This window comes from Eleutherodactylus coqui, chromosome 1, assembly GCF_035609145.1.
Source record: "Eleutherodactylus coqui strain aEleCoq1 chromosome 1, aEleCoq1.hap1, whole genome shotgun sequence".
Classification (NCBI taxonomy): Eukaryota; Metazoa; Chordata; class Amphibia; order Anura; family Eleutherodactylidae; genus Eleutherodactylus; species Eleutherodactylus coqui.
The window spans coordinates 105,617,387-105,633,122 of record NC_089837.1 but is presented as its reverse complement, the minus strand read 5'-3'; the positions used below and the strand labels follow the sequence as shown (position 1 = coordinate 105,633,122).

The following is a 15,736-nucleotide window of genomic DNA, read 5'->3' as shown; positions in this document are numbered from 1 at the left end:
CTTTAGTTTTTTGTCTATTTTGGGATGACTGATTCATACAAGCAATGTGCAGCTGTAAAATTTTATTTCCTTTTGTAAAAGGGACACTTAAAATCCTTGTGCTGAAATTCCCCTGTTGTGATGGGGTTAAAATAGTAATTGTTAAAGATGCCAGCATGCTGCCAAAACTGCAGGTGACAATCGTGTGACAGGTGCCCTGATCCTATTGATCTATGTTTATCTCTAAAGTGCTGCCATGTTTTAGAAATAGCGTAGTACTAACACTGGCTCGTGGCCATGCTATGTACTAAGCTCAGGGCGAAATGTCCACTTGACGGCTCCCTTTCAGTGTCTCCCTGTCCTTCTTACTAAGATTGACAGTTCCCATTCGGGAAGGGGGGGGCGCCAGAGAGGTGCTGCCCAGCAGACATTTCTCCCTAAACTCAGCACATTGACGGCATAAAACAAAAAGTAGATCAATAGAATGGGGGCATATGTCACTAAATCATGTTACCCACAATTAGAATAGCTTGACCTTGCTGACAGGTTCCTTTTAAAGGGAATGTGACATATATATATGTATATGTGTGTGTGTGTGTGTGTGTGTGTGTGTGTGTGTGTGTGTGTGTGTGTGTATGTATGTATGTATGTATGTATGTATGTATGTATGTGTATAATATATATATATATATATATATATTATTTTTTACTAATTAAAACCAAATAGTGAAACATTTTCCATTTTTCTAGTGTGTTTTTATTTTACGATTGTAGATTTCTTTATTATATAGTCTGTGCATGGCTATTAGGGCAGCCATCTTGCCTTTGCTGCAGTTAACAGCATTTAGAGATGCTTTACAGCAGAACTCATGGGCCATTCACACAATGGACAGAAAGAGACACACTGATGGTATTAGTGTACCATGTCTCCAATGGAAGTATGGATGGAGACATGCGTTGGCCGGCCTCAGTTCCAAGGAACGCTCATGTCACGAGCAAAGCTGGAGATTGCCTCCTGCAGACACACCTTCCCGGCGGTGTACAGCCTCCATGCTCCTTCTACTGTTTAAGCGGCAAACTGGAAGAGCGGCAGCAGTGGCGGCTGAGCCCAGGCTATCTGTGACCCGCCAGGGCACAGGAGCGGAGGTGCGAGCGTGGCTCGCTGAGAAGGAGGCCAGCGGCGGGAAGACCATACTGCAGGACAGAGAGGGGCGGCATTGACGATGACAACAGGGCACCGGATACAGGGGCGACATGGACACTGACAGCGAGTCCGGTAGCAGCGGCTGGGGGTGGACAGGAGCAGAGATGGGAAGCCTCCAGGGACATGGAGACAGGAGCAGAGATGGGATGCTGACAGTGACATGTGTCAGCTGTCAGGAGCATTCTGTGGGCGTAACCTGGCCATCCCCCATAACTCAGGTCCGCCAACCCATGTCTCCACCCATACTTTCGATAGAGACAGAGTACACTAATACCCACACTGACTTCTATGGGAGAGTGTTCTAGACATGCTCTGTGACCTGTGCAGAGGTCGTTGTGCAGGGAGGGGAAGGAGGTGAGCTGTGATTATCACCTACTGTGATAATAGTGACATGAGTACTAAGAAGTGATCTCTACAGAACAGAAACTGTCAGGCTATTATTAGGGACCTTTCACACAACAGAGTTGTGGAATATTTCTTCCTGTGGAATATATTTAGAAACAAAATCTGCACTAAGATATGGATCTTGGCACGGAATTGAAAACCGCAGAATCCTGCCCGCAATTCCACATCAAAATCTGCAGTTAGCTGTGCGAATTTTGGTGCAGAATTCAGATACTGCATATTCCGCAAGGCTGTTGCAGAATATTCTGGCCTCTGTGAAAGGTTCTTCAGGCCTAGGGGTCATTGGGAAAACCGCAGCATATTAGGCCGCCTTCACGCAGGCTATAAATGTCTCAGGATGGAACCGAACAGCGCCGATCTGAGGTTTCCATGCAGATGTGAAACCGGCCTCACACAGTGAAACATAAGTGTCCCTCTTTGACCGACCAGAAAGTTGGGGGGTTAGTATTCTGCTCAGTATTCAACACCAGTATTTCTAAGCCAAAACCAAGTTTGAAATCTACAGAGAAGTATAAATGAATTATTTGCACCTCTTCTGTTTTTTGCACATACTCCTATTTTTTGCTTAGAAATTCTGATGCAGAATACCAGCCAAAGTACTGCCGTGTCAACGTGGCCTAAAGTGAAATAACAGTTGTGTGTCAATGGAATCAGCCAGAGCTGATGTGAATGAAGTTGTGAGAATAGAGCGAACATGCAGATGTAGCGGGACTAATTTTACCATATGGCATAACTGATACAGCAATGTGCTATTAGGGGTTTTACTGAGATCTTAATATAAAACTACTTCATTATCTTATCTCACCCCGAAGAGTTAAACAATGCCGCCTAAAGAGTTAAATGGCATATTCCGCTCTGTTACATCTGTATATATAGTCGGTGTCTGTGACACTCCATTCTCTGAGGATGAGTAATGGGACGTGAATGTTCCCGCCCCGCTCTGTGCTCACACTGTACGAAGAACTCCTGACAACTTGTGTACGGGGAGAGAGCTGCCACACTGCACACCCGGCTCCGACATGACGGCCAGATCCCAGGTAAGTATATCTGTACACTGTGTGCAATTTATATATATATTGTATATACTCTCTCTCCTGTCTGTTGGGGATCACCATACCATATTATAAGTCTGCAACCCCACCATGTGCGGTTCAGACATGTGCATGCCTCGTAGTGACACTGGGGGTGTTCCTGTATGATACAACAGCGTAGACTTCATTAGAGTGCTGCATACGCCCTATAGAAGCCCATGTATAGTAGCAGCTGTGCTTCCTATAACTTTACCTCCTTTCCGTTCTTCTCTACCGTAACAAATTTCCCATTCCTTGCCAGACTTGGGCATTTAAATGACCAGAAACTTTCCATAAAGCAAAAGTTTTGATACTGTCTTTACACCAATTATATTTTGCGGTGCTTGGAATAATGTTTACGCGTGAAAGCATACAGGGCACTCTAGTTTCGCATTGCCCTAAATGGAAAATCATCAGGAGCTGTTGATCCTCGTGGTAGTGACTAGCAAGCGAAAGACAATCTTAAGCCTTTCTGTTAACTGTATGAGTCTACGTCACCATATGCACTGTTGTAACACCTATATTTCCTCCGTCATTCAGGGACATCCTGTCTTCCAGAGCCAGAGCTCCAACACGCAGCACCTGAGGGATCGGCAGCGCTTTTTCGAGGATGTCTTGGCGCATGATGTAGACGTGTTCTGTCCTCGTATTCACCTGCTGAACGAGCGATGGAGACGTGAGTGCAGGGCGCTGGCTGCTGCTGGGTTATTCTACTATGAAGGGTTTAGCACTATCTCTTGAAACTATAAAATATACACAGCGGATTATTTTTTACAATTTTTCCACATATACTTACAACTTTTGTCAACAGCTTCCTTGCAAGCAAAATGCATAAAGTGCTGCATAGTGTGCGAAAAAGGAGAGACTGCAATCCCAAACACCTCCCATGTAACACTGAATAAAAAATACAGTGACAGCTATCAGAAGTGAGAATCATTGCAGTACAATCTGTGAATACAAGGAATAGGGTAATATACGGGAATTGACCTAAGCCTGACAAAGTGCACACATGAACAAGCCTAAATTCCCAGTAAAGGCTTATTCACATTCATTGGCTCTGCATATTTGCAATTGACTATACATGGACAGCATACTGACCCATTACAATCAATGGGGATATGAAATGTGTTTTTTACACAAATCAATGATCCGTGTAATAAAAATACGAAATCGCAGCATGCCCTAGTCTTTAGATATCAGTGACCTATTTAAATCAATGGGTGCACAAAACTATGGAACACACACAGGTGAAATCCGTAAGCGCTTAGTTCATCAATGATCATCGATAAGCAATACCAGAGAAAAAAATTGGCCCTCTTTCCTTTTGTTTTTTTGCACAGATGACACACAGTGCGGATATGCGCAACCAATACGGATGCAATATAGACATACACAGGGGAAAAAATTAGTCCGTTTTTCATGGACCAAAATCAGACATGCTCATCTAAATAAGCCCAGAGACATAGTGTGGTGGGAAGATGCATGAGCGCAGGTTAGACAAGTTTCATGGGTTGGGTGAGTCAAGGACCTTTCACACATGATGGAATATTCTGCAGCAGTGTTTCAGAGAATGCCATCCTTGAATTCTGCACCAAATCCGGACCCTGAATTGCTGGCAGGATTCTGCTATTTTCACTTGCGAATCAAAATCTGCACGTTAGTTGTGTGGATTCTGGTGCTGAATATCCCGCAGGAGGGCATATTCTGCAATGCATGAGAACAATGGGTGGAGAAACTACTTTAGGGACAAAAGGCAACTGTACCCATAGTATGTTCAAGGTATGTCTGGTGGAGCTATAAGAAAATATTATGGGAAGGAGCTCCTCTTACATTAGGGATTTTGTACATTATTATATAAGTGATATAGATGGGGTCCCACCTATGTGGCTTCCTCCTTTCCGGAGAATGAGGATATCTTGACCTCTGTCCTGCAAGCAGAATGGCTGGCTGCTGCCACATCCAAGCAGTGACTGGTTGGAGAAGCTGTTCGCATACATGCATAGCTATGTCAATTGGGAATTACAGAAAGAGCCTTGCCAATGTCGCTGGGGTCCCATGTCCTTCTAATAGTTGGGGGTCCAAGAGATCTGAAAGCCCCTAATGTAGCTCCTTTTCCATTTTTCCCCAACTGTGTTCTGCTCTGTTATTAGACTGCCCAAGCTCATAAAGACATCAGTTCTGATGTTGGGTATTAGGGCTCATTCACATCTGCACTAAGGGGTTTCCTTTCCCTGCTCAATTATGGGGGCAGGAAAACGACACCCAGTGGCTAAACAGATCTGTCTTATGATGAAACCGAACGGATCCTATTGACTATAATGGGGTCCATTCAGTTTCTGGATGGCCTTTTAGTATTTTACAGGTCAAAATAGCCTTTCCTGCTGTGCTATTTCATCCTGTATTTTAACGGCATTCAGCATCAGAGGTTCCCAACGGAATCTGTAACGCTGATGTGAACGAAAGATAAATATTGACGTAATGGTTATTCAAAGATAAATATTGACTTCCTGATGCATATACATGGGAAGAATGTAGTGAGGTAATAAAACTTAAAGATTAATAGTTACTTCTACTGTATCTATACAGTTCGAGAAAAATGGAGGCTATAGATGAGAGGTGTAAGAAGCCAAGGCTGGTGGCAGTAGGCAGATAGTGAAGGTGGTAGTATGGGATAGAGATGTGGAAAGTTCAGTGCTTGTGAAATTGCCAGTTTTTCATCAATTTGAGTGAATATAATTGTGTTGCAAGTTTAATGGGTTGGGTGAGTTTAGTGCAGGTGAGAACACTGGGTGGAGAACAAAGGCACCTGTACCAAATAGTCTAGTCAAGGTGTGTCTGTACTCAGCAGCACTGTCATACACATTCATCTGTACTTGCTCTGCTTTTTGTGAAAGGATTAATTATGTGTTTGCTGCTTTTTAATGTTGCAGATGATAAAAAGGAACAAAGACATATGTGAACTCTGAACATGTGCATTGAAACACAACTCATTGAGCACTATGGGCTAAAAACGGTATCCATACACATCTGTTCAAACATGCTGCATATTAAAAAAAACTGCCATGCACATAAAAAAGCACATAAATCCAGGTCGGATGTCATCGGGGTTGGAGGCGGAAGCGTCATTGAGGGCTTCAATCCCTTTGAAATCAGGATAGGTTATCAATTGTTGATCACCGAGTACCTGCTGCTCTGGATCCCCAGCGATCAGCTGATCACCGAGCCCACTGCAGCGTATGTCGTCATTTGGGTTATTAAATAAGACTTAAAGGGAACCTGACTTGCTGTCTTGTTGAGCAAGAATTCCAATCTGTGGGCAGCATATTATAGAGCTGGATGAACTGAAGAGATTGATATATAGTTCTGTGGGGAAAGATTCCGTTTTACTTATATTTTATTAATTGAAGTCCCTGCTCATTTTGAGCTTAGGGGTCCAGTGGGTGGTCCTATGAGTGATAGCAAGGTCTGTATGCACATTCATGCTGAGACGTTTGTCACTCACTGAGCAGGACTACCCGCTGGAGTCCTTCACACTGGCGAGTGCGATATCGCCAAAAGAAAAGTGCGTCAAAAATAGCATTTTCTTACACTTGATTTTTGGGTGTCAGTAATGCTTTTTCCTGAGAATAATATTGCATTGCTGCCTCACACGATTTTCTCGCGCGAAAGGCAATAGGAGTTTCCAATGATAAAAACGCATCGCACGAACACCACAAATTTGTGCATTGCGATGCAATAAATCTGAGGCTCCATAGGGAAATATGGGTGAAAAAAACCCTAAAAAAGCAAAAGATAGGACATGCTGCAATTTTTCAAATCTCGCAACATCGCAGGACAGGACACATCGCAAATGGAAATGAAACCATTGAAAATCATTGGCTTCTTTTTTCTGCGCTTTCACTCACTCTTGCATTGCTAAAAGATCGCGCAGGTTTCTCGCAAGTGGGAACACACCCTTAAAGATTTCTGCTTACTTTTAATAAATGGAAACATTAATGTTCACACCCCAAGTCCTAAATCTCTTAGGACAAGTTCACATATAGCAGAAGGGGAGCAGCAGAATACGTCTTACTGTGGACCCTTCCGTTAAAAGATAAGGGCCAGAACAACATGTTAGGTCAGGCATTGACTTGCAGAAATGCTACGTTCTAATAGCTTGTGCTGTGAAGACATTGTTCCATCTTTCAATTTGCATATATCTCCCAGAGGAGATTGCATGGCCTTATAAGTGTCCTCACACCTACTAGGTGCTCTCCCTAAGGCCTCATTCACACGAGCGTGTATTTGTGCGCGCGTATGTGAGTACAAACTCACGCGCCTATTAGAATAATTGTTTTTCTATGGTGTGTTCACATGTCCGTGTTTTACAGGCGTGCAAATGCGCAGCTACAAAAGATAGGACATGCGTGCACAGGATAGGTCCGTGCTGCATGTAAATATTCCCCGCGGGGAGTCCCCGCACAGTGCTGTCACAGTGTTCAGTGACAAGGGGACCCCTGCGGGGAGTAAAAAATTCGCTGTGACAGCTGTGGCAGAGGATAGTGATGTTCTCCAATTCATTGAAAGCAATGGGATGCAGGCAAGCGCTGCCTCCTGAATGCAGGCAAATCCCTGCCTCCTGAAAGGGCTGCGTCGAACAAAGACCTTTCAGGAGGTGAGGATTTTAAATTCCCGCCTGATGAAAGAGCTTCAGTACAGTGCCGGGGAGCCAAGCAACTAGAGGTGCCAAGCCCCAACAGCGCCGGAGAGGTGAGTATATATTTTTTACATTTTTTTACACCACCTAGGGATAATTTTCTAAATATAAGCCCTTCCCCGAAAATCACTGCAGTGCTCGCCTGCATCCCATTGCTTTCAATGGAGTCGCCAGCAGCACCAGGCCCCATTGAAATGAATAGGAGAACATCATGATCCTCTGCTACAGCTGTGGCAGCAAATGTTTTATTCCCCGCGGGGAGTCCCCTTGTCACTGAACACTGTGACAGAGCTGTCACACAGCTTAGTGATGAGGGGACTCCCCGCAGGGAATATTTACACGCAGCATGGACCTATGCGGTGCACGCATGTCCTATCTTTTGCAGGTGCGCGCATTTGCATGCCTGTAAAACACGGAGATGTGAACACACCATAGGGAACTAACGGTTCTAATAGATGCGTGGTTTTGTGCGCACATACGCACGCTCAAATACATGCTTGTGTGAACGAGGCCTGAGGAAAAACTCCCCCCCCCCCCCCCCAAATACTTTTTTTTTTTCATTTTAAAGCATTTTGATTTTTCAGGCTGTTTTTTTAATATGTTTTGAGGTTAAAAAAGTAACAAGACATCACCAAAAAGTAGAGGTCAGGCAAGTTGTTGGTGGTTGAAAAAAAGGCTTATGTAGAACAAATGGCAACTGTAAATTTAATTTTGATGACATAATATTTTTCGAGGTTGACAGTTTGCTACAATGTACCAAGTCTATGCAGTCTTCTGTGCCTTGACTTAACACTGATACATTAACCAGAAATTCCCATCTTAAAGTAATTTTTCGAGTGAAAAAAAAATGTGTTCCCCATGGATATAAATAATAGACAATCCTATACTCCCCTCTCCTGGCTCCACCGCAGCTCAACTGTGACGTAGTGTTGACAGTCTGCAGCAGCTTATGTGCGGGATGTCGCTGGCTTCTGCAGCCAATCACAAGCGCCTGTCTCTGATTGGCTACAGCAGACTGTGATGTTTCATAAACAAGCTGGAGTGACAGGCAGTTGTGCTGCAGGACACACAGGATGCCAGAGAGGTGAGTATAAACCAGTTCGTTATATTTGGGCATAGGAAAGATAGATGTTAAAAAATTAACTAAAACAACCCCTTTAATTATTTATGGCATTTCTGCACTTGTTTATGGCCCTCTTCATTAAAGTCTAAAGAACCGAGCAAGGAGGTTTTCAGAGGCTCCATGATATCATTTCTTTAGTTTATTAACAGCAAGCAGAGAATAGAACCACAAAGTATACAACGATTAAGTTTTACTTATGGAAATCACAGTGCTTTAATGCATTTGCCTTTTGTACAGGGTATTGTGCCCAGGAGATTGCAACATGACCTATTGCTCTCTCCCATGAGGATGGGCTTCCTTGGAAACCACTATTTTTGCTTTGTTTACGGGACATAATGTTCTATATAAAACGTGGCTAGGAGATGTGTTAGTAAGTCCCTGCAAAACAGTCATCCAGGATTTATTTTTTTTACCGGGTGTTGCAAAAACTACACCTCCCACAATGCCCCATTGCCAGTTAGTGACAAGTGCGCCTTCATGACTGAACAAACTGTGTCGTCATTTAAGTGTTTAACATGTATCAAGTGTGACAAGAAATATATCATCTGTCCGTCACAAAGAAAAAAATGATACAACATTGCACATGCCAAAATCTAACATTATAGGCTGCAATGTTAGACACAAATATATTTAGGCTTATAGGTGCATTCACATGGGCAAGCACTAAATTGGTCCAAGAAACTCGGACTGATAACGCGCTTGTAAAATTGCGATTCTGGTTGCTAGCACGGTATGTTATTTGCTTAACCATTTCCAATCCACTGTCTGACCTCTGAAGACATTATAATTTAAGGCTGTACAGCTCTGATGTTGGAAGACGCCCGTCAGGGTTCCCTTACTGTATATTGCCAGCCTCTCTGCTGCTGGAGCCTATCCAATGTGTCACCTCATGCAGTACTGGCTTTAGCCAGCAGATAGCACCGTTGTATAATGGCAGAAAAAGAGTAAGCCCCCTAGGAAAACCAGAATACAAATTGGATTGGAAAGGGGTAAAAAAATGCATTGCGTTGCTTCTATGTACTTCAGATTTTCACATGTGTGGAAAAAAAAGAAATCGCAGTTGTTACTAATAATTTTTAGTACAAATCACATCACACTCGCCTGCAAATCACAAGTGCCATGCAATTTTTTTTTGAAAGATCCCATAGGAAATAATGGGCTATTCCTTACGAGGAATCGCCCAAAAATAGGACTTGCAGCAATATTTCAATCTTCCAGCATCGCTGCAAGAGAAAAATAAATACATTGAAATCCGTGTTATTAACACGCGCAAGTTCCTTCCATATCACTATCAGATGGAACTCACCCATGTGAATTCACCCCAGTCATCAGATACGCATTATATATTGTGCATAGTAAGACCGCGTGCACACTAGCATATTTGGGTCTGTCCGCACACCGACCTATTATAGCCTATAGGGCTATGCAGAATGCAGTTTTTACATGCAGACTGGATATCTGAGTGAAAAAACTCATTGCATGTTTTATACTTGTCTGTCATGGACAAGAATCAGGACATGCAAAAGCACATCAATGTACGGGCAGTCCGTGTATCGGACATTGACATCCATGGGATCCATGTGGTGTCAGATGTGAGTTGCACCTGAACCTGTGTGCCTGGGCTAAAGGTGAATCTTTTCTCTCTTGCAGCTCCACTGGACAGTGTATCATCGATGGAAGTGAATATTGACTCACTGGAATTATCTGAACCACTGGACATTAGTGAGCTGGAATCCAGTGATACTTTTCAACAGTCCGAAGACCCCATGAGTCCATTAGTTACTCCTGGTTAGTAGTGTAACCTTCAGTTAGGTTGTCTAAAGTTACACGTATCTAGGTAACAGTCTTATATGAAGAAATAGAAAGTAATCCACTTTAGCAGCATTAAAATATAGCATGCTGCGCTATTCTGTCTGGGGTTTTTCACCGGATCTCCAAATGCAGCTTCCTATGCAGATGTGAATGCAGCCATAATTAGCTTGGCAAACTCCGCGTTTCTTGCTCTGATTGAGGTTTCCCCAGTATATTCTACACCTTAGCATAGTTCTGGTTGCCTAGCAATAGGTTATCTTAGTTATCTGCCATCCAGATAACTACCATTTGAATATATGTGGTTGCAAATACTGTATTTGTCACAGGAAACTAACCACAATGCACAACGCACACTCCTTGCTATAAAGGTTATTTTTGGATCCCTTTCAATTACACACTAGGATTGCGCAAGAAGAAAGGCTTGTGCGCCCATCGTCTGCTTTTCAGCTAATCGTTAAAATCAGTCCAACATAAAAATCATTATTCATTTTTATTAGCAGTTCCCCATGGGGAGTGCTGATAGCATTGTTTCCCGTGGAGAACAAAAGGATGCCTTCATTTGCATACGTAATTGGTATTTAAGTAGCTGAGTACCTACTTAAATACCAATTGATTTTCATGCAAAATGATGGCTCAAAGCTGTCGCTCAAACTGTCGTTTCAGCGATCTTTGAGCGATTATCTGCTCGTGTAAATGGGCCTTTAGATGAGGGAGAGCAAGATATTGAAAGGGTTGTCCAGTTGTTAACTATTAACAAACAGTTCTTTTTTTTCCATTTTTGGTTTTCCTCCCCCTTTTAAAAAAACATATCATCTATTTATCCATCGACATGGCTGTTTAAGGGTTTGTTTTTTGCGGGACGAGTTGTATTTTTCAATGGTGCTATTTATTGTACCATATAATGTTCTGAAAAACTTCAAAAAATTCTAAATGGAGTGATATGGGCTAAAAAAATAAAATTCCGCCATCCTTGGGTGCGTCTTGTTTCTACGGCTCGCAAATTGCAATAAAAATGACATGATAACTTTATTCTATGGGTCAGTATGAATTCTACGATACCAAACTTATATAGTTTTTTTGGCTGTTCTACTTGTATGTTTTACAAAGATATTTAATTTTTTTAATTATATTCTGCCGCCATCTTCTGACAGCCATAACTTTTTTATTTTTCCCTTGACATATTTGTGCGAGGGCTCCTTTTTTAAGAAACGTCCTGCACTCTCTATTGGTAACATTTTAGAGTACATATGATTTTTTCGATCACTTTTTATCACATTTTTTTCTTGGAGACGGGGTCGCCCCAGATGTAGTACCTCCTGTGCTTCTACACAGGAGCGATCATCGCTAGTGAATAGAAGTGGAGCGGCACTGAGATCATTCCAGCCCACCCGCCTCCATTCACAATGAACAGGCAGTTGTTCAGAGATGAAGAACTGCCTGTTTACACTGGCTTATACATTGTTCAGTTCTCTGCATGCAAAAACATGAATGACGAATGAGAAGCAAACAAATTCTCACTCATTGTTCTGTTGGCGCATGCATTTACTATGAAAGATAATTGGCTGGATGCAGGAATCCGAACAATTTATTGGCCCATGGAAAAACAGCTTAACACATGGATTTTTCTCATTCGCTTGATAGTCAGGCTATGTGAAAGGATGAATGATCAGTCAATGAATAAGCAAGCATAAAATCACTTGCTGGTTGGCTGTGCATCTTCCTATGCACAAGGGAAGACATGCAGCTGATCAATGACAGGTGTATGGGGACGAACGATTGTGTTAAAAAATGGTCATACCCATAGAGTAGTCTGCCGATTATCGGTTAGTGGTTATTAGCACAGGCCGTGGCGCTCTTCATTGCCTACCGTGTATATTTCATAGTGATGGTTCCTCTTATAGCTGCACTTAGGCCATGTTATAAATTAATATAACACTGGGAGCCTCTTCAAACAGCTGATAGGATGGTGTCCCAGGTAAATTCCCACCAATCGGATATTGATGATCTAGGTCATCAATATCTTAGTCCAGAAAAATGTCCTGTGGGCTGCATTCCCACGAACCTATATCGACTCGGTTTTCACGCCGAGCCGATATACGTCGTCCTCATGTGCAAGGGGGGGGGGGGGGGATGGAAGAGCCAGGAGCAGAAACTGAGCTCCCGCCCCCTCTCTGCCTCCTCTCCGCCCCTCTGCACTATTTGCAATAAAAAGAGGCGGGACGGGGGCAGGGCTAAGGGCCAAGAATTAGCCCCGCCTCTCCCGGTTGCAAATAGTGCAGAGGGGCGGAGAGGAGGCAGAGACTGGGCGGGAGCTCAGTTTCTGCTCCTGGCTCTTCCATCCCCCCCCTGCACATGAGGACGACGTATATCGGCTCGGCGTGAAAACCGAGCCGATATACGTTCGTGGGAATGCACCCTAAGGCTACTTTCAGACTAGCGTATTTAAAGCCTGTATTTGGTCCATGTTTTGTATCCGTAATGTGCCGCTAATGTCAATTTGTACATCCATTTACAGGCATGTATTCTTCAGTGCCGTGTCTTAAAAATGCAGTATGTGCTACCTTTATCCATATTCTGTAAAAAAAAATACACATTTTAGTCTATGGAAAGTGATTAAAATGCAGATACAACCGTATACCATCAGAATTTGATCTGGTTATGCATTCAGTGCTCATATTTTCTATTGGGCAAATACAGATCCCGATTTGCCTAGTACGAAATAAAATCAATGGCAGCAAATACAGATCAACTACCGCTGATATTACTTATGTTACACGCTTGCAATATCATCTGTATTATGGATGTGTTACAATGCACTTATGTGAAACTAGCCTAAAAAAGGTTTTCCAGTAATAGGACTTTTTGCCAAGTCAGGAGGGTCACATTTATGGGTGTCCTTGTTTGCTGTGACCATCCTTGATGTGTGAGGCTCCGGCTCTGCTCTAATAATGTTTGCATACTATGAGTTCATTTCATCGTTACATCACCTTTATTACATCCAGCTCTTATTATACTCTGTGAACATTGCCAACTTTTGATTATTGTAAATCAATTTAATGACCATTCTCTATATCGGGTCCATATGCAGTATTACTCCAAACCCCAGGTTAAATACTCCTCTCACTATTTGATACACAGTTTTTATAGCCAATTACTATAAAACAAGTTCTGGACTTTGAAAAGAATCCAACCTTCAAAAATAAATGCATGGAGCATATCCAGAACTATTAAGAAGTTGCCATGGTTAGTGTCTTAGCTCCATACTGCAATAAAGCAGTGACAACTTTTGAGCTGCTATGCTGTTGGTGACTTACTTAACCCTTTCCAATCCCATTTTAAATTCAGGGTTTCCTAAAAGACTTTCTCTTTTTGCTGTTATACAATGGTGCCATCTGCTGGCTAAAGAGAGAGAGGCTCCGACAGCACAGTGTCTGGCAATAGACGGTAAGAATACCCTGTCGGACGTCTTCTGACATTGGAGCTGTACATCAGAATGTAGGAAGACGTCAGACAGTGGATTGGAAAGGGTTCATTCTAATATTCGATGGTTTTGCTTTTGGAAAACTAGTCTTAGCACGGTGTGTAATATGTGTTCTTTTCTATTTTTATACCAGGCGACTTCCAAGGAATGGACTATTTTAGACTTCGCTTCCCATTTTCTCCTAGTCCTTCAGCACATGACATCAGCGGTGACACGAGCTGCAGACAAGAGGAAGCTGCGGATGAGCAATCCAAAGAACACATCCTCAATTTGGATTCTGAACACAGTGACCACAACAAGACGTCCTTGTCTAAAGAACAATAAGCTGCTGCCTCCTCTGAAAGGACTATGGTACTTCTGGGTAAAAAATGTATGATTGTAGATTATAAATGAGGCAAATGCAAAGAGCTGAGAGTTGTATGGAAGCTGCTGCCGTGTAAGATGGGCATTCATTAGCAATTAGCTCTTCACAATGCTGTATGCTTAGGAAAAATAGGTTTTTAATGCATTCCAGTGTTTTTTCACAGCACATTTCTGGTTTATTGCTAAGTACGGTCAGGCTGCCCTTTCAGGGGCCCATCTATTAATAATCATGTTCTAGGAAGAGAGTGTTGATTGGAACAAAAGTGTAACATCCTTCTATTTCCGTCCACACCATGTGAGGTCAGATGAAGCAGTAATATGACCTTAATCCTTAAGTGATTATATCACAGATTAAAATGTACCATTGGCGCCCTCTACTGAAAGTCCTGATGATGACAAGTGGCGATCCTGTGATCAGCTTCTGTCAGGTATGGATTGCTGAACTGTTAGATATCTGTTTCTATTGAAACCCTATTTGTGATACATTATTCAGGTTTCTAGACTGTTTTATTTTTTTCTAGTGGTAAAAATACAACATTTCTTATCATTCGGGAATGATATAAAACCTGAACAGATTATGTCTATTATAGCTGCGAAATTTGAATAATTCGTCCTGATGCAATCAATTAGCTCGGTAATATTTTGAAAAACTGTGTCATCATTCAAAGGAATTGCTGTTAGGTAAATAAATGCAATTGGGGTATGTTCACGCATTGAATTCTGCCTGAAATTCTGCACGCGGATTTAGCCCGGTCAATGGGCAAAATCCGCGTGTGGAATTCCGATACAGAAATGACCGTTTCCGCTTGAAGAAGTAAAAAATCCCATTCATTTGAATGTAGCTTGCTGAAATATGCTGCAGAAACAACCTGATTCAGATGTATGGGATGGATTTTCTGCTAAAAAGCTGCTGTGTGTAAATATATCCATTCTTTTCATTACTCCTTAGGATATATTGCACTGATAGGGTATCACTTTTAAGGGCACATTCAGACGACCGTATATCGGCTGGGTTTTCAGGCCCAGCCGATATACGGTGTCCCTCTCTGCAGGGGGAGGAGGCTGGAAGAGCCGGGAGCAGTGCTCTGAGCTCCCGCCCCCTCTCTGCCTCCTCTCCACCCCCCTGCACTATTTTCAATGAGAAGAGGCTGGATGGGGGTGGAGCTAATTCCCGAAACTTAGCCCTGCCCCCGTCCCGCCTCTCCTCATTGAAAATAGTGCAGAGGGGCGGAGAGGGGGTGGAGAGGAGGCAGAGAGGGGGCGGGAGCTCAGAGCACAGCTCCCGGCTCTTCCAGCCTCCTCCCTCTGCAGAGAGAGACGCCGTATATCGGCTAGCGTGAAAACCCAGTCGATATACGGTCGTCTGAAAGCACCCTTATGCAACATTTTTACCATTAAAATTCTACAGTGCAACACTTATAATATGCAGTTATATGAATCAGGAAAAGCTATTGAAGCCTACAATAAAATAATTAGAGACAAAAATGTTAAATAGTTTGTTAAATTTATTAAAATGATGCAGATTTTTCATGAAATGCTGTAAAATAAAATATACACTGATTATATTCAGCAGAAACCTTTTTGTTTTTCTTCATCTTGGCTG

The 15,736-nt window shown here is 42.6% G+C and overlaps 1 protein-coding gene across 1 annotated transcript; it reads left to right on the top strand.

Moving 5' to 3' along the window:
- Positions 1-2,503: 2,503 nt before the first annotated feature.
- On the top strand, positions 2,504-15,165 carry LOC136624830 (dysbindin domain-containing protein 2-like). Its single transcript, XM_066598760.1, has 4 exons — positions 2,504-2,625; positions 3,199-3,334; positions 10,128-10,265; positions 13,904-15,165. Exons 1-4 carry the CDS (start codon positions 2,608-2,610, stop codon positions 14,092-14,094), a joined length of 483 nt encoding a protein of 160 aa, XP_066454857.1. The 5' UTR covers positions 2,504-2,607; the 3' UTR covers positions 14,095-15,165.
- The last annotated feature ends 571 nt before the right edge of the window (positions 15,166-15,736 follow it).

Bases quoted from the DNA above. Each gene is read 5' to 3' on its own strand.
- LOC136624830 (XM_066598760.1), top strand. The intron at 3,335-10,127 runs GTGAGTGCAGGG...TCTCTCTTGCAG, and splicing joins GCTGAACGAGCGATGGAGAC to CTCCACTGGACAGTGTATCA. The intron at 10,266-13,903 runs GTTAGTAGTGTA...TTTTTATACCAG, and splicing joins GAGTCCATTAGTTACTCCTG to GCGACTTCCAAGGAATGGAC.